Source organism: Ranitomeya imitator, chromosome 4 (assembly GCF_032444005.1).
Source record: "Ranitomeya imitator isolate aRanImi1 chromosome 4, aRanImi1.pri, whole genome shotgun sequence".
NCBI lineage: Eukaryota > Metazoa > Chordata > Amphibia > Anura > Dendrobatidae > Ranitomeya > Ranitomeya imitator.
The window spans coordinates 8,831,602-8,859,111 of record NC_091285.1 but is presented as its reverse complement, the minus strand read 5'-3'; the positions used below and the strand labels follow the sequence as shown (position 1 = coordinate 8,859,111).

Sequence of the window (27,510 nt, the reverse complement as noted above, 5' to 3'; positions counted from 1 at the left end):
GATACAATGGACCGGGGGTAATTGAGTGTAAAAAGGGATCGGCCGCGCTTAACGCGTCTCCGGAGAACTCGCTCAGGTCAGTAGGAAGCTCGTGTGCGACCTCGGCAGCGAAATGTACAGGTCCGACAGGAGAAGCAGCCGCCCACGGAGACCGCCGCAGCGGCGTTATATCCGACTAACAGAGGAGCGCACACAGATGGATCCCACCGTATAAAGGGATGGGCCGCGCTTAACGCGTCTCCGGAGAACTCGCTCAGGTCAGTAGGAAGATCGTGTGCGACCTCGGCAGCGAAATGTACAGGTCCGACAGGAGAAGCAGTTGCCCACGGAGACGGCCGCCGTGGCGTTATATCCGACCCACGGAGGAGCGCACACAGATGGATCCCACCGTATAAAGGGATCGGCCGCGCTTAACGCGTCTCCGGAGAACTCGCTCAGGTCAGTAGGAAGCTCGTGTGCGACCTCGACAGCGAAATGTACAGGTCCGACAGGAGAAGCAGCCGCCCACGGAGACCGCCGCCGTGGCGTTATATCCGACCCACGGAGGAGAGCACACAGATGGATCCCACAATATAAAGGGATCGACCGCGCTTAACATGTCTCCGGAGAACTCGCTCAAGCCAGTAGGAAGCTCGTGTGCGACCTCGGCAGCGAAACGTACAGGTCCGACAGGAGAAGCAGCCGCCCACGGAGACCGCCGCGGCGGCGTTATATCCAATTAACAGAGGAACGCACACAGATGGATCCCACCGTATAAAGGGATCGGCCGCGCTTAAAGCGTCTCCGGAGAACTCGCTCACGTCAGTAGGAAGCTCGTGTGCGACCTCGGCAGCGAAATGTACAGGTCCGACAGGAGAAGCAGCCGCCCACGGAGACCGCCGCCGTGGCGTTATATCCGACCCATGGTGGAGCACACACAAATGGATCCCACCGTATAAAGGGATCGTCACGCCGTGTTCGCTGCGGCCATGTTCCTGCACAGTGACTGCCACCGCCATGCAGGGAAACCGCCCTGCACAGGGGATGCAGCACAGCAGACCCTCCAGAGCTTAGACCCCCACCAGTCATAAAGTGTGAACGTTCAGGTGTCCACCATTTACAGGATCACTGCTTGCTCTCACTGAATGGGGACAGAGGCTAAAACCATCCTGATCTAATACCTCTCACATCTGAGGGGTCGATACAGTTTATGAGCGAAGCAGTCACCCCGTGACCAGAAACTACAACTCCCAGCATTCCCTGACGGCCACAAGCTGTCGAGCATAACGTCTGGGAAGATGCTGATCCATGATTTACACTGGAAAACTGTGACAAACCCTCAGCTATAAACAGGCTTTTAGTGCAAGCAAGAAACTGACAGCAAGCAGAGATCATGAAAATGGAGATATTCAGACGTATTCGCATAGAATTAGACGGGAATCTTCCCTTCTCTTCTAGTCGTTATTGGCGGCGATGGAATCGGTTTTGCCGGAGGAAGTGCCGGGCGGCGGTGAAGTCAAACGTCTTCTACTGGCTGGTGATATTCCTGGTGTTCCTGAACACGCTCACCATCGCTTCCGAACACTACAATCAACCGGACTGGCTCACAGAGGTACAAGGTGAGGACCCGGGAGCTGCTCTTAAAGGGGTGGTTCCATCGGTAAATGTCGCATTCATTGTACGGATCGTACGGTCCAGGGAAGAACGACAAAATTCACGACGTAGTGTGGCGCCACCTGGTGGTCACAGTGTGTGGCAGGGTGTATGTCACCTAGTGACCCTGTCCTGCTGGTCAGGCTGAGAAGATCGCCACTGTCAGGGACCTAAGACGGGACTATGTGAAAAAGGGAAAGGGATGATTTCTTCTTTCCTCCCCAGACACAGCTAACAAGGTCCTCCTGGCGCTGTTCACAGCCGAGATGCTCCTGAAGATGTACAGCCTCGGCCTCCAGGCTTACTTCGTGTCCCTCTTTAACCGCTTTGACTGCTTCATCGTCTGCGGGGGGATTCTGGAGACCATCCTGGTGGAGACTAAAATCATGTCTCCTTTGGGCATCTCTGTCCTGCGATGTGTGCGCCTTCTCAGGATATTCAAGATCACCAGGTATGGAGGAAGGCGTCGGGGGGAAGTTACTGCGCCATTCTGCATTATTTATGCACTCACCTTCTTTAAAAAAAAAAGACCTTGAAGAATTGTAGGAAGTGGGTGGAGCCAGGTAGCGGATTATGGGCGTGTCCTCTGTAGTGGCCAATAGCGTGTCTAATCTTGCAGGTACTGGAACTCGCTGAGTAATCTCGTGGCCTCGCTGCTGAATTCGGTGCGCTCCATTGCATCCCTGTTGCTCCTCCTCTTCCTCTTCATCATCATCTTCTCATTGCTCGGGATGCAGCTTTTCGGGGGTAAATTTAACTTTGACGAGATGCAGACGCGCAGGAGCACGTTCGACAACTTTCCCCAGGCGCTGCTGACGGTCTTCCAGGTGCGGTATCTCCGCTGGGCGACGCCAGTCTTTGGTCTCCGCAGGGCAGTTTCCTAACGCGTTTTTCTCCTTTAGATCCTCACGGGTGAGGACTGGAACTCTGTGATGTACGACGGGATCATGGCGTACGGCGGACCCTCGTTTCCTGGGATGCTCGTCTGTATATACTTCATCATCCTCTTCATCTGCGGGAATTGTATCCTTTATGTGCAGGGATAAATACAGCGGACGGGTGTGTAAGGCCCGGCGGAAACACTACAACTCTCTCCGTGCACCACTCCTTTATGTGCAGGGATAAATACAGCGGACGGGTGTGTAAGGCCCGGCGGAAACACTACAACTCTCTCCGTGCACCACAGACGTGGATCCAACAGGGGGCAGCAGCAGTGATATGTAAGGTGATAAGTTACTGGTTGATGGGACCCCCACCGCTGACAAGATCAGAGGTCCTGTGCACTTTGATCCATTGGAAAGGGGGACACAGAAATGTCATTCTTGTGATTGGTGGGCGTCCATACACTTTATATAGCGGCAGACAGCTATTCCACCCGGGCCCCCAACGCGCGTGCACTCTCGGCCGGGCTGTGTGTCGCTGTCAGGTATCAAGATATCAAAATCCAACACCAAGACTTTCATTCCCCTATTGGGTAGAGTACGAAGCCCCCAACTCTACCGAAATCCACATGATTGGCCAACATTGCACGGTTTGCAGATGCCACCAACTGCTCTGACTCAGCCCCCGAGTTCCTTATCGTTGCACAGACATCCTTCTGAATGTCTTCTTGGCCATCGCTGTCGATAACTTGGCTGATGCCGAGAGTCTGACTTCAGCTCAGAAGGAGGAGGAGGAAGAGAAGGAGAGAAAGAAGCTGGCTCGGTGAGTCCGGCGAGGAGTCTCGCCATCACTTTATTCAATTATCCCCTACTACTAAGCCAAAACTCGGTGTCCATGCCCTAACCCGTAAATCCTTCTAGCTGCGCAAATCAGTGACTGACAGCCTCAGATCTCCTTAAGGATTTAAAGATCCAGTGTTGTCAGACAAAAACAACAGGGCGCTGAATGTTAAGGGCCCGTTCACAAAGGGTTAACTTCATGAACAGTCTGTTTGTGTAGTCAGCCCATCCAAGCTCAGATCCCTGGCAAATCCACCTGCACATCTACAGGTCCGAGCGTTGGCTGCTGATGTCTGCTGCAGAACCTCTTACAAATCTGATGAGAATTGGAGTCTGTCATAATAATCACGGATGTTTGTGACTTCAGTAACACACCTCTGTATCTTCTAAGCCCATTCTGTTTGTGTTGCTTAGAACGGCCAGTCCAGAGAAAAAGCAAGACAACGACACCATTGGAAAGTCACCGGTGCCGGCCCTGGAGGAGAACAAGGAAAAGATAGAGCTGAAGGCGATCACGGCCGACGGGGAGTCTCCAGTAGCAACCAAGGTGTGAACAGCGTCATAGTGACTGATTGTCCAGTGTTATTGGCCCATTTCTGCTTGTATAGGCTTACATACTGCAGGGTCCTCGTGGGTGGGGCATGGTGCAGGGAATGTCTCCGCCCCTGCAGAGCCTGCCCTTTTCATAGCACTGTAATATATTCTATGTGTCTTTTGTGTATAGATCAGTGTAGAGGAATATCCATCTCATGAGAACAATGAGAAAACTCCTTACCCCAGCAACAACGACAACCCAGGTAATGTACCATCCACAGATATACAGTAATCATAGACATTGCTAATATGAGAGTGGGAAAGGTCTCGGTGAGTGACGGAGATACGTTGTGGATATTGCACAGATGATTTTTATAAAAGTCGAGAGTTCTGCTTCTTAAAAGGGAATGTCACTGTAAAACTATCTCTGGGATGAGAGCACTCAGCGGTGGATTTCCCTCTGAACCATTATTTCCAGGAGCCCTTCATTGTAACTTTTAAATAGGTATTCTGCCGGTTTTATGCGTTACTGTGTCATTGTCTTATTGTGCTTCCTCAGGGGAAGAGGAAGAAGAAGAACCTGAGATGCCGGTTGGTCCCCGTCCTCGTCCACTCTCTGAAATGCACATTAAGGAAAAAGCGGCCCCGATGCCAGAAGCCACAGCATTCTTCGTTTTCCGTTCAGATAACAAGTAATTTCTATGCCTGGTCTGACATCAGTCTCATCTGTTGTGCGTAAATCTAATCACCGAGCTGGAATTGTGCAGATAGATAAACGTCTCTGATGGTAGAGAAGGAGCAAAGCATCTCTAGTGACACAGCACAGTATTATTGATAGAGACGGCTTTGTGCCGGTAGAGATGGCTCTGTGGCGGTAGAGATGGCTCTGTGGCGGTAGAGATGGCTCTGTGGCGGTAGAGATGGCTCTGTGGCGGTAGAGATGGCTCTGTGCCGGTAGAGATGGCTCTGTACCAGTAGAGATGGCTGTTTGCCGGTAGAGATGGCTGTTTGCCGGTAGAGATCGCTCTGTGCTGGTAGAGATGACTCTTTGCCGGTAGAGATGGCTCTTTGCCGGTTGAGATGACTCTTTGCCGGTAGAGATGGCTCTTTGCCGGTTGAGATGACTCTTTGCTGGTTGAGATGACTCTTTGCTGGTTGAGATGGCTCTGTGCCGGTAGAGATGGCTGTTTGCCAGTAGAGATGGCTCTTTGCCAGTAGAGATGGCTCTGTGCCGGTAGAGATGGCTCTGTGCCGGTAGAGATGGCTCTTTTGCCGGTAGAGATGACTCTTTGCCGGTAGAGATCGCTCTGTGCCGGTAGAGATGACTCTTTGCCGGTAGAGATGGCTCTTTGCCGGTTGAGATGACTCTTTGCTGGTTGAGATGACTCTTTGCCGGTTGAGATGGCTCTTTGCCGGTTGAGATGGCTCTGTGCCGATAGAGATGACTCTTTGCTGGTAGAGATGGCTCTTTGCCGATAGAAACAGCGAGGATCTTTGGGATATTTAGGAGCTGGATTCTTGGGATAGAACTAGGACTTTTGGATAAAGCTTCGTCTTTGAAGTAGAGCTGGATCTTTACCAATAGAACTGGGTCTTTTTGAAAGACCGATTTTTGGGATAGAGACAGATCTTTTTCCAGAGGAGCTGGATCTTTGGGATTGCTCCGGTTCTTTACAGGAACAAGTTTAGGATGGACCTTGAGGTGTTTCTCGGATGCTCCTTTTGTTGACTGCTGTGACTTTCCTTTCCTCGTACTTTCTCCCACCTCCGCAAATTGGGTCAGCTCCTTCTATCCTTGTTAATTAGGCCTGTCATGGTCAGTAAACTCAGGGGAACTGCTTGGCTCAGATATTTTGTATTATTTTTTGTTAGGGAGATGATGTTTCCATCTTAACCCCTCGTCTCCTTTCTATTCACAGGTTCCGACTCCATTGCCACAGAATTGTCAACAATAATATCTTCACTAACCTCATCCTCTTCTTCATCCTCCTGAGCAGCATCTCGTTGGCCGCAGAAGACCCAGTGAAACACTATTCCTTCAGGAATCAAGTATGCACAATGTCTCCTCTTGTCTGGGGTATGGGAGATCCAACCTGATCCCTCTTACCCGTCACGTCACCTGGCCGGAGCCGTCTGTGCCCAGAGATTTCTCTTTTTATATTTTATTACAAAGCTAAACTGTAGACGTCTGGTAGTTGTGCAGCGCTCCTCCCAGGTGCACGGGATGGCGGCACTGAAAGTCCAGATCTACGGTATAGTTTGTGACTACAGAGCCAGTAGGTTAACCCCTTACTGACTGCCGATTATCATCATTCCCACTATGACGAGCCGTCCGCTGTTTGAGCAGGACTGGTTCCCTTTAGCTTTGTAGTAAGGTGTAAAGGTTCCCGTCAGTAACCCTTCATAGGTCGCTGTCCTCATTCATATCCCTCCACATTATTATTATTTTTCCATTTTCCATCCTAAACGTTGTGATTATTCCCCGGCCCCCTGAGGTTGCTGCCTCCTTCGGCTCATTGACTTTGTGTCTTTCAGGTCCTCTTTTATTTTGATATAGTTTTCACCGTCATTTTCACCGTTGAGATTGCGTTGAAGGTAACGGAGCCGCGAGCGCGTTGTCGTCTCCACCTCTGCTCAACGCTAACGCACCGTCGCCCCGTCTGCCGCTCCTGCCTCCTGCACTAACCACTCTCTGCTCTGTCTTTCAGATTCTAGGAAACGCCGATTACGTTTTCACTAGCATTTTCACTTTAGAAATTATCCTTAAGGTAAACGGCAACCCCCCCGCAAAAAAAATCCTCTTTCTGTAGGGTCTGCAGCCTGGTTACCTACACAGGGGCCCTAAGAGGTAGGGGGCCACGACACAGAGGAACGTGCAACATAACCAGTAGAAAAGTGCAAATATATGCCAGGAAGAATCAGCCTCAGCTTTCAGCTCAGGATAGATTTTTCCGAGTGTAACAAGCTCCGTGTGGACGGACCCTCCGGGTATGTGCACACGGAGTTTGTTGGGGTGGGCCGCCCCTAGATTACAACTGAAAGTGGCAGAGCTCTTACAATACCGGGGATTTAGATTTGTTCCAAGGTTTACAGGAAAACAAGGGCAATGACCTTATGGTTCCGTATGTGGAGGAATATACTGACCGGGGAACGTTATGGCCGTGATGTCAGGACGCAGACTCTGTTTCTTGCATGTTGTCACACGATCCGGTGTGGTTGTCACGCGTGTGCATGGTTTGCTCTCACCATTAGTCTTTGCTCAGATCGGCTCTTACAGCCGGGCCGCAGACTCCTCACCGATCTTGGGGGTCACAGTGGGGTGGTGTCCGCACGTGCTCATTACAGGCATGAACGTGGTACAGCACGGTATCGCCACTCACACACACTGTTTCCCACCTCACTGGTGCGTCTCGGCTTTCAGATGACGGCGTACGGAGCCTTCCTACACAAGGGATCCTTCTGCAGGAATTACTTTAATATTCTGGACCTGCTGGTGGTCAGCGTCTCCCTCATCTCATTCGGAATACAGTAAGTAGGAGCCATGATGTCCGACCCTCCGGCTCGGACCTTCTTACAGATCTTCCCTCCTCATGTTTTAGGTCGAGCGCTATCAACGTGGTGAAGATTTTGAGGGTTCTGCGAGTTTTGCGACCCCTCAGGGCCATTAACCGAGCAAAAGGCCTCAAGGTGAGTGACAATATAATGTCTGTGGGTGAAGGGGCCGCACTTAGTCACATCCTAACCAGTTCAGGTCCGGGCCACTTTCAGGACATGTTCTCAGGATTTTTCTTACCTGTCATTTCATGAGCTGTAAATCTTTTTCTTGTTTTGATATTAAAATAATTTCTGCATTTTGTTTTCATCACGAGGGACTTGTTTGTTTTTTATTTATTTTTAAACTTATACTTATACTCATTTTTTTTATATCAGCCGATATTTTCCTAGGCACATTGGAACATTTTTCTTTTATTATTTATTTTTTATCTAATTTTCATTATTTTTTAAATTATTTTATTTTTAATTTAAGTTACATATAAGGTCATAAAACATTTTTGGAGGGCTAATTCAACATCTCAAAACTTTTGTTTTAAATGTGATAGCCCCTGTAACTGGGGCTTGTGTATAGGCCCCCGGTTCCAGGGGAAATTCAGCCTCCTGGCTGCATAGCAGATCTGACTTGGTCTCTTAGGACCCAGCGTCTCCATCCTGAGATCTAGTGATCACCTGACTGCTGGGTAAGGAGCAGGAACCGATGTCAGCACTTCCTATTCTGTATACACGGGATTGTTCAGCGTTGTGGACAGACTTGTATCCTGTGGACCTGTGTCGGCAGCGGATGACAAGCCTTGCACCTTCCCTGTCTTCTGCCTCCGCAGCACGTGGTCCAGTGCGTCTTCGTGGCCATTCGCACCATCGGTAACATTGTGATCGTCACGACTCTGCTGCAGTTTATGTTCGCCTGTATCGGGGTGCAGCTGTTCAAGGTGAGCCGATGGTTTAGGGGCGCCGCTGATCAGGAGCAGACGGATTAGATAGCAAAAAAAGTAAAGCAGAAGATTTTGCCGTTTGTTCTTCTCTGATTTGGAGTGAGTGGTAATCTGCTGGATATTGTGCAAGCTGAGAACACAAGGGTTCATCTCCTGCTGAACTGTTACATGAGAGGTGGGGCTTTGTCAGTGGGTGGGGCCAAGAAGGGGGGAGGCTCCTGCTGCAGCTGTGAGGAGAGACATGTCAGATTTACTGAAGATGTCCTGATATTTCTCAGTAGGGTCACTGGAAAGGGGGAGGCTTTGGGATTTACTGATAACGATCCAATCTGTGATTTCAGGGGAAACTCTACAGCTGCTCCGACAGCTCGAAGATTACAGAGGCCGACTGCAAGTACGTTCTGTGTCCGAAATACCATTTTTACTCTTGCTGTCAGTGAATGGGAACATTCTTGTTTGCATCCAAAAGCTGAAAGCTGTTTTTACTTCTCAGAGCTGAGAGTTTGTTACAGATAGGCAAAGGCCAGTAAATACTTTTCGTCATACAAGGATTAACCCTTGGAGACCTGCTTGCAGCGTTTTTACATTGGTAGTTCGGGGGTGTTCCAGAAATGATTGCCGGGCTTTGTCCTGTCCGGTGCCACGGCTCCTATTAACCTTATTGTCCTTGATCATCAGTACTGAGATGGGGCCAGTTTCATTTAACCCTTAGATGACGCGGTCAATAGCTACCACGGCATCTAAGGTGTTTGCCAGAAGGAGGAGGCTCGCTCTGTTGGCCTGTCCATGTCCTGCAATGTATTCATCTGGTGAACATTGCTTTCCTCCGAGACTGAACACGGACTGTATAGACTTTCTTTTGAGCCTGTCTTTATTTTCTGTGTAGCACTTTTCTTCCTCTGGTTTAGTACCGGACCACCACTGATCTAAACTTCTGACGTTTGTCTATGAAATATCAAAGGAGTCCTAAAAGTAACTCTATAAACGGGAAGCTGTCAGGATGATTGTCATACCGTCCTAGCATAACAATGATATCAATATCTGTTTTGTGGTAATCTGATGTGCCAGTGCTGAGAAATGAAGCTTTAAAGGGAGTTGGTCACCTCCAAAATACAAATGAAACATTTATTTAGGGGACTTAGCCCCATAAACATTATACCAGCAGTATATACTGTAAGTTACAGAGAGAAAACTGACTTTTTACTTTTCATGTAAATTGTTGTGGCCAAGGGCTCAGTGCCTGGGATTTGCATATCGACCACTGTCTGTGATCTTGATTGACAGCACTTGTTTTCCCAGAGCATGCACTGTCTGAACTCAATTTGGGTTACTGTGCTTGTGCACCAACAATGGAGGAGCCCAGCAGCAAGAACACAGTGCTAGTCTGGACGCACTCTGATGCCTGGCTCCTCTCTGAAAAGACAGGAGCCAAGGGTCAGAGCGCAGCTGCAGACAGTAGCCAAGGATCAGAGTGTCGCTGCGGACAGAAGCCAGGGATTAGAGTGTGGCTGCAGACAAGAGACAAGGATCAGAGTGCGGCTGTAGACAGGAGCTAAGGATCAGAGTGCGGCTGCATACAGGAGCCAGGAATTAGAGCATGTATGCAGATAGGAGCCAGGGATCAGAGTGTGGCTGCATACAGGAGACAAGGATCAGATTGTGGCTGCAGACATAAGCCAAGGATCAGAGTGCAGCTGCATACAGGAGCCAGGATTCAGAGTGCAGCCACAACCCACACAGTGTATGTCCGCACTGGAGGAGCCCAGCGGCAGGCACACTGGGGCTGGGGATCAGAGCGTGGCCGCAGGAAGGAGCCGAGGATCAGAGTGTGGCCGCAGGAAGGAGCTGGGGATCAGAGTGTTGCCGAAGAAGGAGCCGGGGATCAGAGTGTAGCCGTAGGAAGGAGCCGGGGATCAGAGTGTGGCCGCAGGAAGGAGCCGGGGATCAGAGAGTGGCCGCAGGAAGGAGCCGGGGATCAGAGCGTGGCCGCAGGAAGGAGCTGGGGATCAGAGCGTGGCCGCAGGAAGGAGCCGGGGATCAGAGTGTGGCCGCAGGAAGGAGCCGGGGATCAGAGCGTGGCCGCAGGAAGGAGCCAGGGATCAAAGCGTGGCCGCAGGAAGTAGACGGGGATCAGAGTGTGGCCGCAGGAAGGAGTCAGGGATCAGAGCGTGGTCAAAGGAAGGAGTCAGGGATCAGAACGTGGCTGCAGGATGGAGTCAAGGATCAGAGCGTGGCTGCAGGAAGGAGCCGGGGATCAGAGTGTGGCCGCAAGAAGGAGTCAGGGATCAGAGCATGGCTGCAGGAAAGAGTCGGGGATCAGAGCGTGGCCGAAGGAAGGAGCCGGGGATCAGAGCGTGGCCACAGGAAGGAGTCAGGGATCAGAGCGTGGCCACAGGAAAGAGTTGGGGGTCAGAGCGTGGCCACAGGAAAGAGTTGGGGGTCAGTGTGTGGCCACAGGAAGGAGTCAGGGATCAGAGCGTGGCCGAAGGAAGGAGCCGGGGATCAGAGCGTGGCCACAGGAAGGAGTCAGGGATCAGAGCGTGGCCACAGGAAAGAGTTGGGGGTCAGAGCGTGGCCACAGGAAAGAGTTGGGGGTCAGAGTGTGGCCACAGGAAGGAGTCAGGGATCAGAGCGTGGCCGAAGGAAGGAGCCGGGGATCAGAGCGTGGCCACAGGAAGGAGTCAGGGATCAGAGCGTGGCCACAGGAAAGAGTTGGGGGTCAGAGCGTGGCCACAGGAAAGAGTTGGGGGTCAGAGTGTGGCCACAGGAAGGAGTCAGGGATCAGAGCGTGGCCGAAGGAATGAGCCGGGGATCAGAGCGTGGCCACAGGAAGGAGTCAGGGATCAGAGCGTGGCCACAGGAAAGAGTCGGGGGTCAGAGCGTGGCCACAGGAAAGAGTTGGGGGTCAGAGTGTGGCCACAGGAATGAGTCAGGGATCAGAGCGTGGCCGAAGGAAGGAGCCGGGGACCAGAGCGTGGCCACAGGAAGGAGTCAGGGATCAGAGCGTGGCCACAGGAAAGAGTTGGGGGTCAGAGCGTGGCCACAGGAAGGAGTCAGGGATCAGAGCGTGGCTGCTCCCACACTGTTAGCACCCGTCTCCTCGAGTGTCTGTGCACATGTGTAGGAATATAGATTGGGATTAGAGAAAATGAGCGCTGTCAATCAATATCAGGGAAAGTGCTTGATATGCAAATTGGAGGAAGTAACTGAGCAATGGCCGCAACAAGGGGGCAATGAAGTGACCTCATTTACATATAAAATATAAGCACATTTTCTCTCTATAATTGTATACTGCTGGTATGATTACTATGCCCTATATAAATGTATAAGTAGTTTAATTTGCATTTTGGGGATGACTGACTGTAAAGCCACATGCAAATTAGCCTGGACGTCTGTTAAGGACGTGAACGCCCTCTGAGCACTGACACTCCCCTTTGCCCCTTCAGGCTGATTTGCATGTGTCTTTGTGACGTTACAGTTGATTTCTCAGCGCTGAGACGTGGGATTACTACACGACATGATCCCTTTTATTCTTGTACAGAACCTCTAGATCCAGTAGTTTCCCGACAGCTGCCCTCATTGTGCTGAGGATCACCGGCAGACATTGCACAATGATGGGGGTGTCTGGACGCTTATCCTGAACCCTATTCACATTCAAGTCTTACAGCTACAATCCCATCCGGAGCTGCATTCATAGTTCTGCTCGGTATCTGCTCAGCCACAGCCCAAGCTGCATTGTTATAGTGTACACTACATCTGCTGGACTGCAGCACAGCGGAGCAAAGACGCGACCCGGAATTGTAACTGCAGCTCTGGATGTGACTGCAGGATGATATACGGTTAGTAAAGCCATGGGACTGAACGCTAAATCTTACGCTCTGCAGGGGGAAGTACATCACCTACAAGGACGGCGACGTGTCCCAGCCGATGATCCAGGAACGCAACTGGGAGAACAGCAAATTCGACTTCGATAACGTCCTGGACGCCATGATGGCGCTTTTCACAGTCTCCACCTTTGAGGGTTGGCCGGAGTGAGTTGTGGGGATGCAGAAAGTTTGAGGGTTAGAAGAATGCGGCTTCTTTCTTCCAGAAACAGCGCCTCCTCTGCCGCGTCTCTGGTACTGCAACTCCATTGACGTGAGTGTGAAGCAATACCAGACACAACCTGTGGACAGGGGTGGCGCTGTTTTTGGACAGTAACTAAATCCTGGACAGTCCCTTAATGAACACTTGCTATGAGTCCTAGAGGACAGTGCCTCAGTGACTGTGTCCGTTGTCACCGCGGACGTGTTACCATTTGCCATGATGATGAGCAGTGACTGACGCTGGTGGATCTGTATTATTAGCTCCTGTGTGGGCCGCGCTTGCTGACAAGTCTTAATCAAATCCGTGCATTATTTTATAAAGCCGTTTAATATCTGCGGTGACGTCACCGATCACAGGAGCGGAGATCGCGCGCCACCAGCGGCTCCGTGTCCTCGGATAATCCTAATTAGATTGTGGAAGGGAATATCTGCTGTGTCCGCGGCTTCTTCTTTATGCCAGGGCCAATATTTTTCTCCATGTCAGAGGCGGCAGATGGGGCTCATGTGGGCCCGAGGTGCTTTGCACCAGTTAGGTCCTGAAAACACCGGCCCGACTCGTAGGAGGACGACGACAAAGCGGCCAAAATGACACCAGAAGATGTGAAGGTGAACGCCGAATGTTCCTGCTCTGAGATAATGGTATAAATGTGCCCCCCCTGCTGTACTGTGTAATGGTCGTGTCTGACCGTACACGAACATGGGCTGATCATACCACAACTCCTGGGCAGGGGGGGAGAAAAAGAGAATATACAGACATTACAGCCGGGATTACAAATGATTCTTTCTTTGAAGTAAAACATTGTTTAAAAACGGGAAGGGAAATGTTTTATCTCACAAAAATAATCGGCTGCTATCCGATGCTGTAATGACTGTCTACTCTCCATTTGTCACCCCTGCCCAGGAGATGTGGTATGACCAGACCATGTCCCTGCACAGACAGACAAAACCATTACACAGTGCACAGGGGGACACATTTATAAGATTATCTCAGCACAGGAATATTTTATTTAAACACATCCAATTGTGGAAATTATTATTATTATAAGATCTATTGATTAAAATTAACTTTAGTTCCTGGGGAAAACCCCTTTAAGGACTGGTATAAAAATAAATGAGATTTTCAGAAAACTTGCAGTAGTTTCCTGAAATTCTCACTAAAGATGCTGAAACCTATTCCACCCAACCTCCCGATACACATGTACACTGAGCTCTGCTCTCACTAGGGAGAAGGGAATAAGCCACTGCCAGAAATGTCTCCTCCAGACCACCCAGTCCCCTTCTAAGCCCCTCTGTCTCCTCCTCCAGACTCTCTGTCCCTTCATCCAAACCCCTCAGCCCCTTTTCCAGACCCCTCTGTCCCCTCTTCCAGATCCCTTTGTCTTCCCCTCCAGACCCCTTTGTCTCCACCTCCAGACCCCTCTGTCCCCTCCTCCAGACCCCTTTGTCTTCCCCTCCAGACACCTTTGTCCCCTCCTACAGACCCATTTGTCCTCTCCTTTAGACCCCTCTGTCCCCTCCTCCAGACCCTTCAGCCCCTTTTCCAGACCCCTCTGTCCCGTCCTCCAGACCCCTCTGTCTCCCTTCTCCAGACTTTTGTCCCCTCCTCCATACCCCTCTATCCCCTACCCCAGACCCATCTGTCCCCTCCTCCAGAGCCTTCAGCCCCTTTTCCAGACCCCTCTGTCCCATCCTCCAGACCCCTTTATCTCCTCCTCCAGACCCCTGTCTCCCTTCTCCAGACTCATCTGTCTCCTCCTCCAGACCCTTCAGCCCCTCCTTCAGACTACTCTGTCCCCTCCTCCAGACCCCTCTGTCCCCTCCTCCAGACCCCTTTTTCTTCCCCTACAGACCCCTTTGGCCCCTCCTCCAGACCCATTTGGTCTCTCCTTTAGACCCCCCTGTCCCCTCCTCCAGACCCTTCAGCCTTTTTTCCAGACCCCTCTGTCCCATCCTCCAGACATTTGTCCCCTCCTCCAGACCCCTTTATCTCCTCCTCTAGACCCCTCTGTCTCCCTTCTCCAGACTTTTCTGTCCCCTCCTCCATACCCCTCTATCCCCTACTCCAGACCCATCTGTCCCCTCCTCCAGACCCTTCAGCCCCTCTTCCAGACCCCTTTGTCCCGTCCTCCAGACCCCTTTCTCTCCTCCTCCAGACCCCTCTCTCTCCCTTCTCCAGACCCATCTGTCCCCTCCTTCAGACCCCTCTGTCCTCTCCTTCATACCCCTCTGTCCCCTCCCTCAGACTACTCTGTCCCCTCCCCCAGACCCCTCTGTCCTCTCCTCCAGTCCCATTTGTCCCCTCCTCCAGACCCCTCAGGAGCTGCCTCCAATACATGCAGTATAAATTGGGCTATGCTGCATTGTTTCCCCAGCTGACCAGAAGTCCATGTGGAAACTTGGCCACGTGCAGAAGCACATTGACTACAACCCATCTGTGTGGTACATTGTACCTGGAGCAAACATATCTTCATAGGAGTGTGTAGGAAAGCAGAATTGTCAGGCTCATTAAACGTGGCTCCATGCACAGTGCCCCCTGCAGGGTGATGTTGGACTAGCCACGGCTCCAGCCACGTTTCAGTCTTCAGGCCACAGTGTGACTTCATGTTGGTCGGTGACAGACGCTGTCTCTTGTGCTTTTTTCAGGCTGCTGTATAGAGCCATTGACTCCCACACTGAGGACATAGGTCCCATCTACAACCACCGAGTGGAGATTTCCATCTTTTTCATCATCTACATCATCATAATCGCCTTCTTCATGATGAACATTTTCGTAGGTTTCGTCATTGTCACGTTTCAGGAGCAGGGAGAGCAGGAATATAAGAACTGCGAGCTGGACAAGAACCAGGTATGGAAGACGTGACGATGCGTCCGTGGCTTTACAGGGACAGTAAACCCCGTTATCTCGGCAGGCTGGGAGGGCTGGACCGACGGACACGGGGCTATAATGTCATGTCAATGTGAATGCAGTCTATAGCTCTCCGTTATCAGCCACTGCAGACTGAGGAGTCACAAAAGGTGTCCATACACATCGGAATAAAGGCTGACAAGTGTGCTGGTCGGGGCGGCCGACAGATACGCAAGAGGTCAGGGGAAACCATGTCGGCTGAGCCAAGGGGGGAACGGCTGTGAGCAGAGTGCGCATGTGTATGGGGAGAACAGCTGTCAGCAGAGTGCGCATGTGTATGGGGAGAACAGCTGTCAGCTGAGTGTGCATGTGTATGGGGAGAACAGCTGTCAGCAGAGTGCGCATGTGTATGGGGAGAACAGCTGTCAGCAGAGTGCGCATGTGTATGGGGAGAACAGCTGTCAGCAGAGTGCGCATGTGTATGGGGAGAACAGCTGTCAGCAGAGTGCGCATGTGTATGGGGAGAACAGCTGTCAGCTGAGTGCGCATGTGTATGGGGAGAACAGCTGTCAGCAGAGTGCGCATGTGTATGGGGAGAACAGCTGTCAGCTGAGTGCGCATGTGTATGGGGAGAAAAGCTATCAGCAGAGTGCGCATGTGTATGGGGAGAACAGCTGTCAGCAGAGTGCGCATGTGTATGGGGAGAACAGCTGTCAGCAGAGTGCGCATGTGTATGGGGAGAACAGCTGTCAGCAGAGTGCGCATGTGTATGGGGAGAACAGCTGTCAGCTGAGTGTGCATGTGTATGGGGAGAACAGCTGTCAGCAGAGTGCGCATGTGTATGGGGAGAACAGCTGTCAGCAGAGTGCGCATGTGTATGGGGAGAACGGTGGTCAGCAGAGTGTGCATATGTATATAGTGTACTGTATGTAAACGTCTGGTTTCAGCTGTATATACACTGCACAGTACCACTCCTCCTGTATATATACACTGCACAGTACCGCTCCTCCTGTATATATACACTGCACAGTACCGCTCCTCCTGTATATATACACTGCACAGTACCGCTCCTCCTGTATATATACACTGCACAGTACCGCTCCTCCTGTATATATACACTGCACAGTACCGCTCCTCCTGTATATATACACTGCACAGTACCGCTCCTCCTGTATATATACACTGCACAGTACCGCTCCTCCTGTATATATACACTGCACAGTACCGCTCCTCCTGTATATATACACTGCACAGTACCGCTCCTCCTGTATATATACACTGCACAGTACCGCTCCTCCTGTATATATACACTGCACAGTACCGCTCCTCCTGTATATATACACTGCACAGTACCGCTCCTCCTGTATATATACACTGCACAGTACCACTCCTCCTGTCCTGTATATATACACTGCACAGTATCACTCCTCCTGTATATATACACTGCACAGTACCACTCCTCCTGTATATATACACTGCACAGTACCACTCCTCCTGTATATATATATATATATACACTTCACAGTACCACTCCTCCTGTATATATACACTGCACAGTACCACTCCTCCTGTCCTGTATATATACACTGCACAGTACCACTCCTCCTGTATATATATATATATATACACTTCACAGTACCACTCCTCCTGTATATATACACTGCACAGTACCACTCCTCCTGTATATATACCCTGCACAGTACCACTCCTCCTGTCCTGTATATATACACTGCACAGTACCACTCTTCCTGTATATATACACTGCACAGTACCACTCCTCCTGTATATATACACAGCACAGCACCACTCCTCCTGTATATATACACTGCACAGTACCACTCCTCCTGTATATATACACTGCACAGTACCACTCCTCCTGTATATATACACTGCACAGTACCACTCCTCCTGTCCTGTATATATACACTGCACAGTACCACTCCTCCTGTATATATACACTGCACAGTACCACTCCTCCTGTATATATACACTGCACAGCACCACTCCTCCTGTATATATACACTGCACAGTACCACTCCTCCTGTATATATACACTGCACAGCACCACTCCTCCTGTATATATACACTGCACAGTACCACTCCTCCTGTATATATACACTGCACAGTACCACTCCTCCTGTCCTGTATATATACACTGCACAGTACCACTCCTCCTGTATATATACACTGCACAGTACCACTCCTCCTGTCCTGTATATATACACTGCACAGTACCACTCCTCCTGTATATATACACTGCACAGTACCACTCCTCCTGTATATATACACTGCACAGTACCACTCATCCTGTATATATACCCTGCACAGTACCACTCCTCCTGTATATATACACTGCACAGTAGCACTCCTCCTGTATATATACACTGCACAGTAGCACTCCTCCTGTGCTGTATATATACACTGCACAGTACCACTCCTCCTGTATATATACACTGCACAGTAGCACTCCTCCTGTATATATACACTGCACAGTACCACTCCTCCTGTATATATACTGCACAGTACCACTCCTCCTGTATATACACTGCACAGTACCACTCCTCCTGTATATATACACTGCACAGTACCACTCCTCCTGTATATATACACTGCACAGTACCACTCCTCCTGTATATATACTGCACAGTACCACTCCTCCTGTATATACACTGCACAGTACCACTCCTCCTGTCCTGTATATATATACACTGCACAGTACCACTCCTCCTGTCCTGTATATATATACACTGCACAGTACCACTCCTCCTGTATATATACACTGCACAGTACCACTCCTCCTGTATATATACTGCACAGTACCACTCCTCCTGTATATACACTGCACAGTACCACTCCTCCTGTCCTGTATATATACACTGCACAGTACCACTCCTCCTGTCCTGTATATATATACACTGCACAGTAGCACTCCTCCTGTATATATACACTGCACAGTACCACTCCTCCTGTATATATACACTGCACAGTACCACTCCTCCTGTATATATACACTGCACAGTACCACTCCTCCTGTCCTGTATATATACACTGCACAGTACCACTCTTCCTGTATATATACACTGCACAGTACCACTCTTCCTGTATATATACACTGCACATTACCACTCCTCCTGTATATATATATATATACACTTCACAGTACCACTCCTCCTGTATATATACACTGCACAGTACCACTCCTCCTGTATATATACCCTGCACAGTACCACTCCTCCTGTATATATACACTGCACAGTAGCACTCCTCCTGTATATATACACTGCACAGTAGCACTCCTCCTGTGCTGTATATATACACTGCACAGTACCACTCCTCCTGTATATATACACTGCACAGTAGCACTCCTCCTGTATATATACACTGCACAGTACCACTCCTCCTGTATATATACACTGCACAGTACCACTCCTCCTGTATATATACTGCACAGTACCACTCCTCCTGTATATACACTGCACAGTACCACTCCTCCTGTATATATACCCTGCACAGTACCACTCCTCCTGTATATATACACTGCACAGTACCACTCCTCCTGTATATATACCCTGCACAGTACCACTCCTCCTGTATATATACTGCACAGTACCACTCCTCCTGTATATACACTGCACAGTACCACTCCTCCTGTCCTGTATATATATACACTGCACAGTACCACTCCTCCTGTCCTGTATATATATACACTGCACAGTAGCACTCCTCCTGTATATATACACTGCACAGTAGCACTCCTCCTGTATATATACACTGCACAGTACCACTCCTCCTGTATATATACACTGCACAGTACCCTCCTCCTGTATATATACACTGCACAGTACCACTCCTCCTGTATATATACACTGTACAGTACCACTCCTCCTGTATATATACACTGTACAGTACCGCTCCTCCTGTATATATACACTGCACAGTACCACTCCTCCTGTATATACACTGCACAGTACCGCTCCTCCTGTATATATACACTGCACAGTACCCCTCCTCCTGTCCTGTATATATACACTGCACAGCACCACTCCTCCTGTATATATACACTGCACAGCACCACTTCTCCTGTCCTGTATGTATACACCGCACAGTACCACTCCTCCTGTATATATACACTGCACAGTACCGCTCCTCCTGTATATATACACTGCACAGTACCACTCCTCCTGTATATACTTGTCATTGACACTCGTCTCCTGTCCGTCTTCACCAGTCGTTCATCTCCTCTCTTCCTCCGTCTCCCCGCAGCGTCAGTGTGTGGAGTACGCTCTGAAGGCTCGTCCCCTGCGGAGGTACATACCCAAGAACCAGTACCAGTACAAAGTGTGGTACGTGGTCAACTCCACCTACTTTGAGTATCTGATGTTCGTGCTGATCCTGCTGAACACCATCTGTCTGGCCATGCAGGTAAGAGGCTGCCCCTTAGTAGAGGAATAGCTGCAAAAGTAAGTGACCCCCCCACTGATCGCCTCCCTCCCTTATTCCAGCACTACGGGCAGAGCTGTTCTTTCAAGGAAGCCATGAACATCCTCAACATGGTGTTCACCGGCCTCTTCACCGTGGAGATGATCCTGAAACTCATTGCCTTCAAGCCAAAGGTAGGTCCAGCGGATCGGAGGGGGACGTCAGGATGGGCGGGGGCTCTCCATTATTATGAGAGGCTTCCTGTCAGCACTTTGGGACCCCCTGGGGCAGCTGTACCCATAGCACCACCTCAGCCCCAATCAGGGGTATGGATCCCTCCCATACATGCACGTCCCCTCCCGCACCTGGCGGCTCCGCAAGTGTACACCATGTAGTACCGCCATGTCCGTGCAGCATTCAAGGCGCTTTTTGGCAGCTCCTCTTTGGACATCTGTTGGCTTTAGTGGCAGAAGAGTGAAGGGGGCGATGAATCTGGGTTATAACCCCAGCTGTCAGTATACAGATCCACCCGTGTCTGCGGGACAGTGAGAGATGTAATACTAGACAATGGGAACCTGAGCGTCCATACATTCACATCGCCTCGCCAGGCCCTGCCTCCTTATTGAGGCTCCTCCCCTCTGGCTATTTGTGCCCTTTTCCTGATATCTCCCCTTTTGCCTGGCGATTTAGTTGCCTGTAGTTTATAATCCTTTTGTCCTTGTAAATCATTTCCATTGATTCCTGCTGACCAAGCAAAGCAGCAGTGTAAAGCATGGGAAGCGGACTGATCAGCAGCCTGCACAAGAACCTGCAGTAACTTCTGGAGATGACTCCACTCTCGTCAGTGACGTGATACGGTTTTGGGGGGTAACGTGAAATGATTTAGGCATAGGGGGCAGTTACTTCTCACATGGGGGTGATGATAATTCAGCGACTCCTCAGGTTCCCTTTGGCTAATGTCACATTTATGTAATAATACAGATACAGAACTACAGGGACCAGCATGCACGCTGACCCCCAACATCCGAGATCCCATGATACACTGCAGCTCATCAGAGAACTATACATACAGACACTGACTCAGCAGGGGGCGCTAGTGGAGCTGTGCAGCCGGGGAGCTGTAATCTCCCAGCGGATCCAGAGTTATTAAGGATATAAAAGAGGAATTTCCCTTTAAGAACAATCATCTCTGAGTGAATGTGTTCAAAGGGTCCTTGGGTCTGACACGCGGCCCCCCATGGACTCGTCCCCCCAATAATAGGAGGAATGACCCATGTCCGTGTCCAGCATTGATGATCTCCCGGGGGCCAGCGTCGTGTCCGTGACTGGCGTTACAGAAGAAGTTCTGGTCGTTCTCACACCATCAGATACTTTGTAGGAAACGTACGAAGAATAGTGTTTATGGTGTAGAGACCCCCGGAAAGTCAGGGCCCCGGTGTGTCTGATCTCACCGTGCATTGCAGCAGCTAGGATCAGCGGCACGGTGAGGAGGAGCCCCTCCATCATCAGCTCCAGGGACCCAATGTAATCTCTCTACTAGGAGATACCTGTGCTTATACGCGCAACCAGAGTAAAAGCACGGTCCTGCTGCCCCCATCCGCTAGAAGGAAGGAGGTGCGAGATAAAGACCTGCCCCCGCTTTCTGTTCCGAGACAAGATCCCACCCCCACTTTCTGTACCGAGACAAAGACTTGCCCCGATTTCTGTACCGAGACAAAGACCCGCCCCTGCTTTCTGTACAGAGACAAAGACCCGCCCCTGCTTTCTGTACAGAGACAAAGACCCGCCCCTGCTTTCTGTACAGAGACAAAGACCCGCCCCTGCTTTCTGTACAGAGACAAAGACCCGACCCAGCTTTCTGTACAGAGACAAAGACTCGCCCCAGCTTTCTGGATAGAGACAAAGACCCGCCCCCGCTTTCTGTACAGAGACAAAGACCCGCCCCCGCTTTCTGTACAGAGACAAAGACCCGCCCCCGCTTTCTGTACAGAGACAAAGACCCGCCCCCGCTTTCTGTACAGAGACAAAGACCCGCCCCAGCTTTCTGTACAGAGACAAAGACCCGCCCCTGCTTTCTGTACAGAGACAAAGACCCGCCCCAGCTTTCTGGATAGAGACAAAGACCCGCCCCCGCTTTCTGTACAGAGACAAAGACCCGCCCCCACTTTCTGTACCGAGAGAAAGACTTGCCCCGATTTCTGTACCGAGACAAAGACCCGCCCCTGCTTTCTGTACAGAGACAAAGACCCGCCCCCGCTTTCTATACAGAGACAGACTTGTCCCCCTTTCTGTACAGAGACAAAACCCGCCCCCACTTTCTATACAGAGACAAAGACTTGCCCCTGCTTTCTGTACAGAGACAAAGACCCGCCCCTGCTTTCTGTACAGAGACAAAGACCCACCCTTGCTTTCTGTACAGAGACAAAGACCTGTCCCCGCTTTCTGGACAGAGACAAAGACCTGCCCCCGCTTTCTGTTCTGAGACAAGATCCCACCCCTGCTTTCTCTACCGAGACAAATACTTGCCCCGATTTCTGTACCGAGACAAAGACCCGCCCCCGCTTTCTGGACAGAGACAAAGACCCGCCCCCACTTTCTGTACAAAGACAAAGACCTGCCCCCGCTTTCTATACAGAGACCAAGACCTTCCCCCGCTTTCTGTACAGAGACAAAGACCCGCCCCTGCTTTCTGTACAGAGACAAAGACTTGCCCCTGCTTTCTGTACAGAGACAAAGACCTGCCCCGCTTTCTGGACAGAGACAAAGACCCGCCCCCACTTTCTGTACAGAGACAAAGACCTGCCCCGCTTTCTATACAGAGACAAAGACTTGCCCCGCTTTCTGGATAAAGAAAGAGACCTGTTGTGAATTCTGTGGCAGAGCTCCCTCCTGTGGTCACAAGTGGTACTTCGGCTGATTCTCTCTAGGAGCTTCCGTTTGTGGAGGAAAGTGGTACTGCGGCTTCTGAGTTTCCTCCCTCAGGTGATCTGGTGAGGTCGTTAGGTGCTTCTCTACTTAACTCCACCTAATGCTTTGATCCATGCTTCCTGTCAATGTTCCAGTGTTGGACTTGTTTCTCCCTGGATCATTCCTGTGGCCTGCTGCTCTGCATAGCTAAGTTCTTCTTTGCTATTTGTTTGCTATTTTTTCTGTCCAGCTTGTCTAATTGTTTTGCTGGAAGCTCTGGGATGCAAAGGGTGTACCTCCGTGCCGTTAGTTCGGTATGGAGGGTCTTTTTGCCCCCTTTGCGTGGTTTTCTTTAGGGTTTTGTGTAGACCGCAAAGTTATCTTTCCTATCCTCGCTCTGTTAAGAAAGTCGGGCCTCACTTTGCTGAATCTATTTCATCCCTACGTTTGTCCTTTCATCTTAACTCACAGTCATTATATGTGGGGGGCTGCCTTTCCCTTTGGGGTATTTCTCTGAGGCAAGGTAGGCTTATTTTCTATCTTCAGGCTAGTTAGTTTCTCAGGCTGTGTCGAGTTGCATAGGCAGAGTTAGGCGCAATCCACGGCTGCCTCTAGTGTTGTTTAGAGAGGATTAGGGATTGCGGTCTGCAGAGTTCCCACGTCTCAGAGCTCGTTCTATTATTTTGGGTTATTGTCAGATCACTGTATGTGCTCTGACCGCTATGTCCATTGTGATACTGAATTGCCTATCACAACAGTACAGGAAGCCAAAAGTGCTAATGATTCTCAATAGAGGGAAAAAAGAAGTTCTGAGACCATTTTTTTTTCTTTGCACTGTGTTTTGCCTTTTTTTTCCCCTAGACATTTGGGTGGTTCAGGACACAGGTGTAGCAATGGACATTAAAGGTCTGTCTTCATGTGTGGATCAGCTCACGGCAAGAGTTCAAAATATTCAAGATTTTGTGGTTCAGAATTCTTTGTTAGAACCGAGAATTCCTATTCCAGATTTGTTATTTGGAGATAGAACTAAATTTCTGAGTTTCAAAAATAATTGTAAACTATTTCTGGCTTTGAAACCTCGCTCCTCTGGTGACCCAGTTCAACAGGTTAGGATCGTCATTTCTTTTTTGCGTGGCGACCCTCAGGACTGGGCATTTTCTCTTGCGTCAGGAGATCCTGCATTAAGTAATATCGATGCGTTTTTCCTGGCGCTTGGATTGCTGTACGATGAGCCTAATTCAGTGGATCAGGCAGAAAAAAATTTGCTGGCTCTGTGTCAGGCTCAGGATGAAACAGAGGTATATTGCCAGAAATTTAGAAAGTGGTCCGTGCTCACTCAATGGAATGAATCTGCGCTGGCAGCTATATTCAGAAAGGGTCTCTCTGAAGCCCTTAAGGATGTCATGGTGGGATTTCCTATGCCTGCTGGTTTGAATGAGTTTATGTCTTTGGCCATTCAGATCGGTCGACGCTTGCATGAGCGTAAATCTGTGCACCATTTGGCGGTATTACCTGAGATTAAACCTGAGCCTATGCAGTGCGATAGGACTATGACCAGAATTGAACGGCAAGAACACAGACGTCTGAATGGGCTGTATTTCTACTGTGGTGATTCCACTCATGCTATCTCTGATTGTCCTAAGCGCACTAAGCGGTTCGCTAGGTCTGCCACCATTGGTACAGTACAGTCAAAATTTCTTCTGTCCGTTACCTTGATCTGCTCTTTGTCATCGTATTCTGTCATGGCATTTGTGGATTCAGGCGCTGCCCTGAATTTGATGGACTTGAAATATGCTAAGCGTTGTGGGTTTTTCTTGGAGCACTTGCAGTGTCCTATTCCATTGAGAGGAATTGATGCTACGCCTTTGGCCAAGAATAAGCCTCAATACTGGACCCAGCTGACCATGTGCATGGCTCCTGCACATCAGGAGGTTATTCGCTTTCTGGTGTTGCATAATCTGCATGATGTGGTCGTGTTGGGGTTGCCATGGCTACAAGCCCATAATCCAATATTGGATTGGAAATCCATGTCGGTATCCAGCTGGGGTTGTCAGGGGGTACATGGTGATGTTCCATTTCTGTCAATTTCGTCATCCACCCCTTCTGAGGTTCCAGAGTTCTTGTCTGATTACCGGGATGTATTTGATGAGCCCAAGTCCGATGCCCTACCTCCGCATAGGGATTGTGATTGTGCTATCAATTTGATTCCTGGTAGTAAATTCCCAAAAGGTCGACTGTTTAATTTATCCGTGCCTGAGCACACCGCTATGCGCAGTTATAGGAATCCCTGGAGAAGGGGCATATTCGCCCGACATCGTCGCCATTAGGAGCATGGTTCTTTTTTGTAGCTAAGAAGGATGGTTCGCTGAGACCTTGTATAGATTACCGCCTTCTTAATAAGATCACTGTTAAATTTCAGTACCCCTTGCCATTGTTATCTGATTTGTTTGCTCGGATTAAGGGGGCTAGTTGGTTCACCAAGATAGATCTTCGTGGTGCGTATAATCTGGTGCGAATCAGGCGAGGCGATGAATGGAAAACTGCATTTAATACGCCCGAGGGTCATTTTGAGTATCTAGTGATGCCATTCGGACTTGCCAATGCTCCATCAGTGTTTCAGTCCTTTATGCATGACATCTTCCGAGAGTACCTGGATAAATTCCTGATTGTGTAATTGGATGACATTTTGATCTTCTCGGATGATTGGGAGTCTCATGTGAAGCAGGTCAGAACGGTTTTTCAGGTCCTGCGTGCTAATTCTTTGTTTGTGAAGGGATCAAAGTGTCTCTTTGGTGTGCAGAAGGTTTCATTTTTGGGGTTCATCTTTTCCCCTTCTACTATCGAGATGGTTCCTGTTAAGGTCCAAGCCATCCATGATTGGACTCAGCCGACATCTCTGAAAAGTCTGCAAAAGTTCCTGGGCTTTGCTACTTTTTATCGTCGCTTCATCTGCAATTTTTCTAGTATTGCCAAACCATTGACCGATTTGACCAAGAAGGGTGCTGATTTGGTCAATTGGTCTTCTGCTGCTGTGGAGGCTTTTCAAGAGTTGAAGCGTCGTTTTTCTGCTGCCCCTGTGTTGTGTCAACCAGATGTTTCTCTTCCGTTCCAGGTCGAGGTTGATGCTTCTGAGATTGGAGCAGGGGCTGTTTTGTCGCAGAGAGGTTCTGATTGCTCAGTGATGAAACCATGCGCTTTTTTTTCCAGGAAGTTTTCGCCTGCTGAGCGAAATTATGATGTGGGCAACCGAGAGTTGCTGGCCATGAAGTGGGCATTCGAGGAGTGGCGTCATTGGCTTGAAGGAGCTAAGCATCGCATGGTGGTATTGACTGATCATAAGAACTTGACTTATCTCGAGTCTGCTAAGCGTTTGAATCCTAGACAGGCTTGTTGGTCGCTGTTTTTTGCCCGTTTTGACTTTGTGATTTCGTACCTTCCGGGCTCTAAAAATGTGAAGGCAGATGCTCTGTCTAGGAGTTTTGTGCCCGACTCTCCGGGCTTATCTGAGCCGGCGGGTATCCTCAAGGAAGGAGTAATTGTGTCTGCCATCTCCCCTGATTTGCGGCGGGTGCTGCAAAAATTTCAGGCTAATAAACCTGATCGTTGTCCAGCGGAGAAACTGTTTGTCCCCGATAGGTGGACGAATAAAGTTATCTCTGAGGTTCATTGTTCGGTGTTGGCTGGTCATCCTGGAATCTTTGGTACCAGAGAGTTAGTGGCTAGATCCTTTTGGTGGCCATCTCTGTCGCGGGATGTGCGTACTTTTGTGCAGTCCTGTGGGATTTGTGCTCGGGCTAAGCCCTGCTGTTCTCGTGCCAGTGGGTTGCTTTTGCCCTTGCCGGTCCCAAAGAGGCCTTGGACACATATCTCTATGGATTTTATTTCAGATCTTCCCGTTTCTCAAAAGATGTCAGTCATTTGGGTGGTCTGTGATCGCTTTTCTAAGATGGTCCATCTGGTACCCTTGTCTAAATTGCCTTCCTCTTCTGATTTGGTGCCATTGTTCTTCCAGCATGTGGTTCGTTTGCATGGCATTCCAGAGAATATCGTTTCTGACAGAGGTTCCCAGTTTGTTTCGAGGTTTTGGCGAGCCTTTTGTGGTAGGATGGGCATTGACTTGTCTTTTTCCTCGGCTTTCCATCCTCAGACTAATGGCCAGACCGAACGAACCAATCAGACCTTGGAAACCTATCTGAGATGCTTTGTTTCTGCCGATCAGGGTGACTGGGTGTCTTTTTTGCCTTTGGCTGAGTTCGCCCTTAATAATCGGGCCAGCTCGGCTACCTTGGTTTCGCCATTTTTCTGCAATTCTGGGTTCCATCCTCGTTTCTCTTCAGGACAGGTTGAGTCTTCGGACTGTCCTGGTGTGGATACTGTGGTGGACAGGTTGCAGCAGATTTGGACTCATGTAGTGGACAATTTGACCTTGTCCCAGGAGAAGGCTCAACGTTTCGCTAATCGCAGACGCCGTGTGGGTCCCCGACTTCGTGTTGGGGATCTGGTTTGGTTATCTTCTCGTCATATTCCTATGAAGGTTTCCTCTCCTAAGTTTAAACCTCGTTTCATTGGTCCGTATAGGATTTCTGAGGTTCTTAATCCTGTGTCTTTTCGTCTGACCCTCCCAGATTCTTTTTCCATACATAACGTATTCCATAGGTCATTGTTGCGGAGATACGTGGCACCTATGGTTCCATCTGTTGACCCTCCTGCCCCGCTTTTGGTGGAGGGGGAGTTGGAGTATATTGTGGAGAAGATTTTGGATTCTCGTGTTTCAAGACGGAAACTCCAGTATCTGGTTAAATGGAAGGGTTATGGTCAGGAAGATAATTCCTGGGTTTTTGCCTCTGATGTCCATGCTCCCGATCTTGTTCGTGCCTTTC

General features: G+C 49.8%; 1 protein-coding gene across 4 annotated transcripts in view; it reads left to right on the top strand.

Annotated features, from left to right (window-relative positions):
* Positions 1–27,510, top strand: part of CACNA1C (calcium voltage-gated channel subunit alpha1 C) — a 317,941-nt gene that overhangs the window by 219,926 nt on the left and 70,505 nt on the right. For 3 of the 4 annotated variants that reach the window (XM_069762924.1, XM_069762925.1, XM_069762923.1), the window contains exons 12-29: positions 1,438–1,598; positions 1,858–2,083; positions 2,252–2,459; positions 2,535–2,655; positions 3,222–3,336; positions 3,768–3,900; positions 4,078–4,150; positions 4,447–4,579; positions 5,807–5,936; positions 6,596–6,655; positions 7,309–7,415; positions 7,487–7,574; positions 8,264–8,371; positions 8,716–8,768; positions 12,259–12,405; positions 15,103–15,304; positions 19,568–19,726; positions 19,807–19,917. In XM_069762924.1, the coding sequence (XP_069619025.1) occupies positions 1,438–1,598; positions 1,858–2,083; positions 2,252–2,459; positions 2,535–2,655; positions 3,222–3,336; positions 3,768–3,900; positions 4,078–4,150; positions 4,447–4,579; positions 5,807–5,936; positions 6,596–6,655; positions 7,309–7,415; positions 7,487–7,574; positions 8,264–8,371; positions 8,716–8,768; positions 12,259–12,405; positions 15,103–15,304; positions 19,568–19,726; positions 19,807–19,917 (2,335 nt within the window). Of the gene's footprint in view, positions 1–1,437; positions 1,599–1,857; positions 2,084–2,251; positions 2,460–2,534; positions 2,656–3,221; positions 3,337–3,767; positions 3,901–4,077; positions 4,151–4,446; positions 4,580–5,806; positions 5,937–6,422; positions 6,483–6,595; positions 6,656–7,308; positions 7,416–7,486; positions 7,575–8,263; positions 8,372–8,715; positions 8,769–12,258; positions 12,406–15,102; positions 15,305–19,567; positions 19,727–19,806; positions 19,918–27,510 lie in introns of all 4 variants that reach the window. The other variant, XM_069762926.1, reaches the window with a different exon arrangement.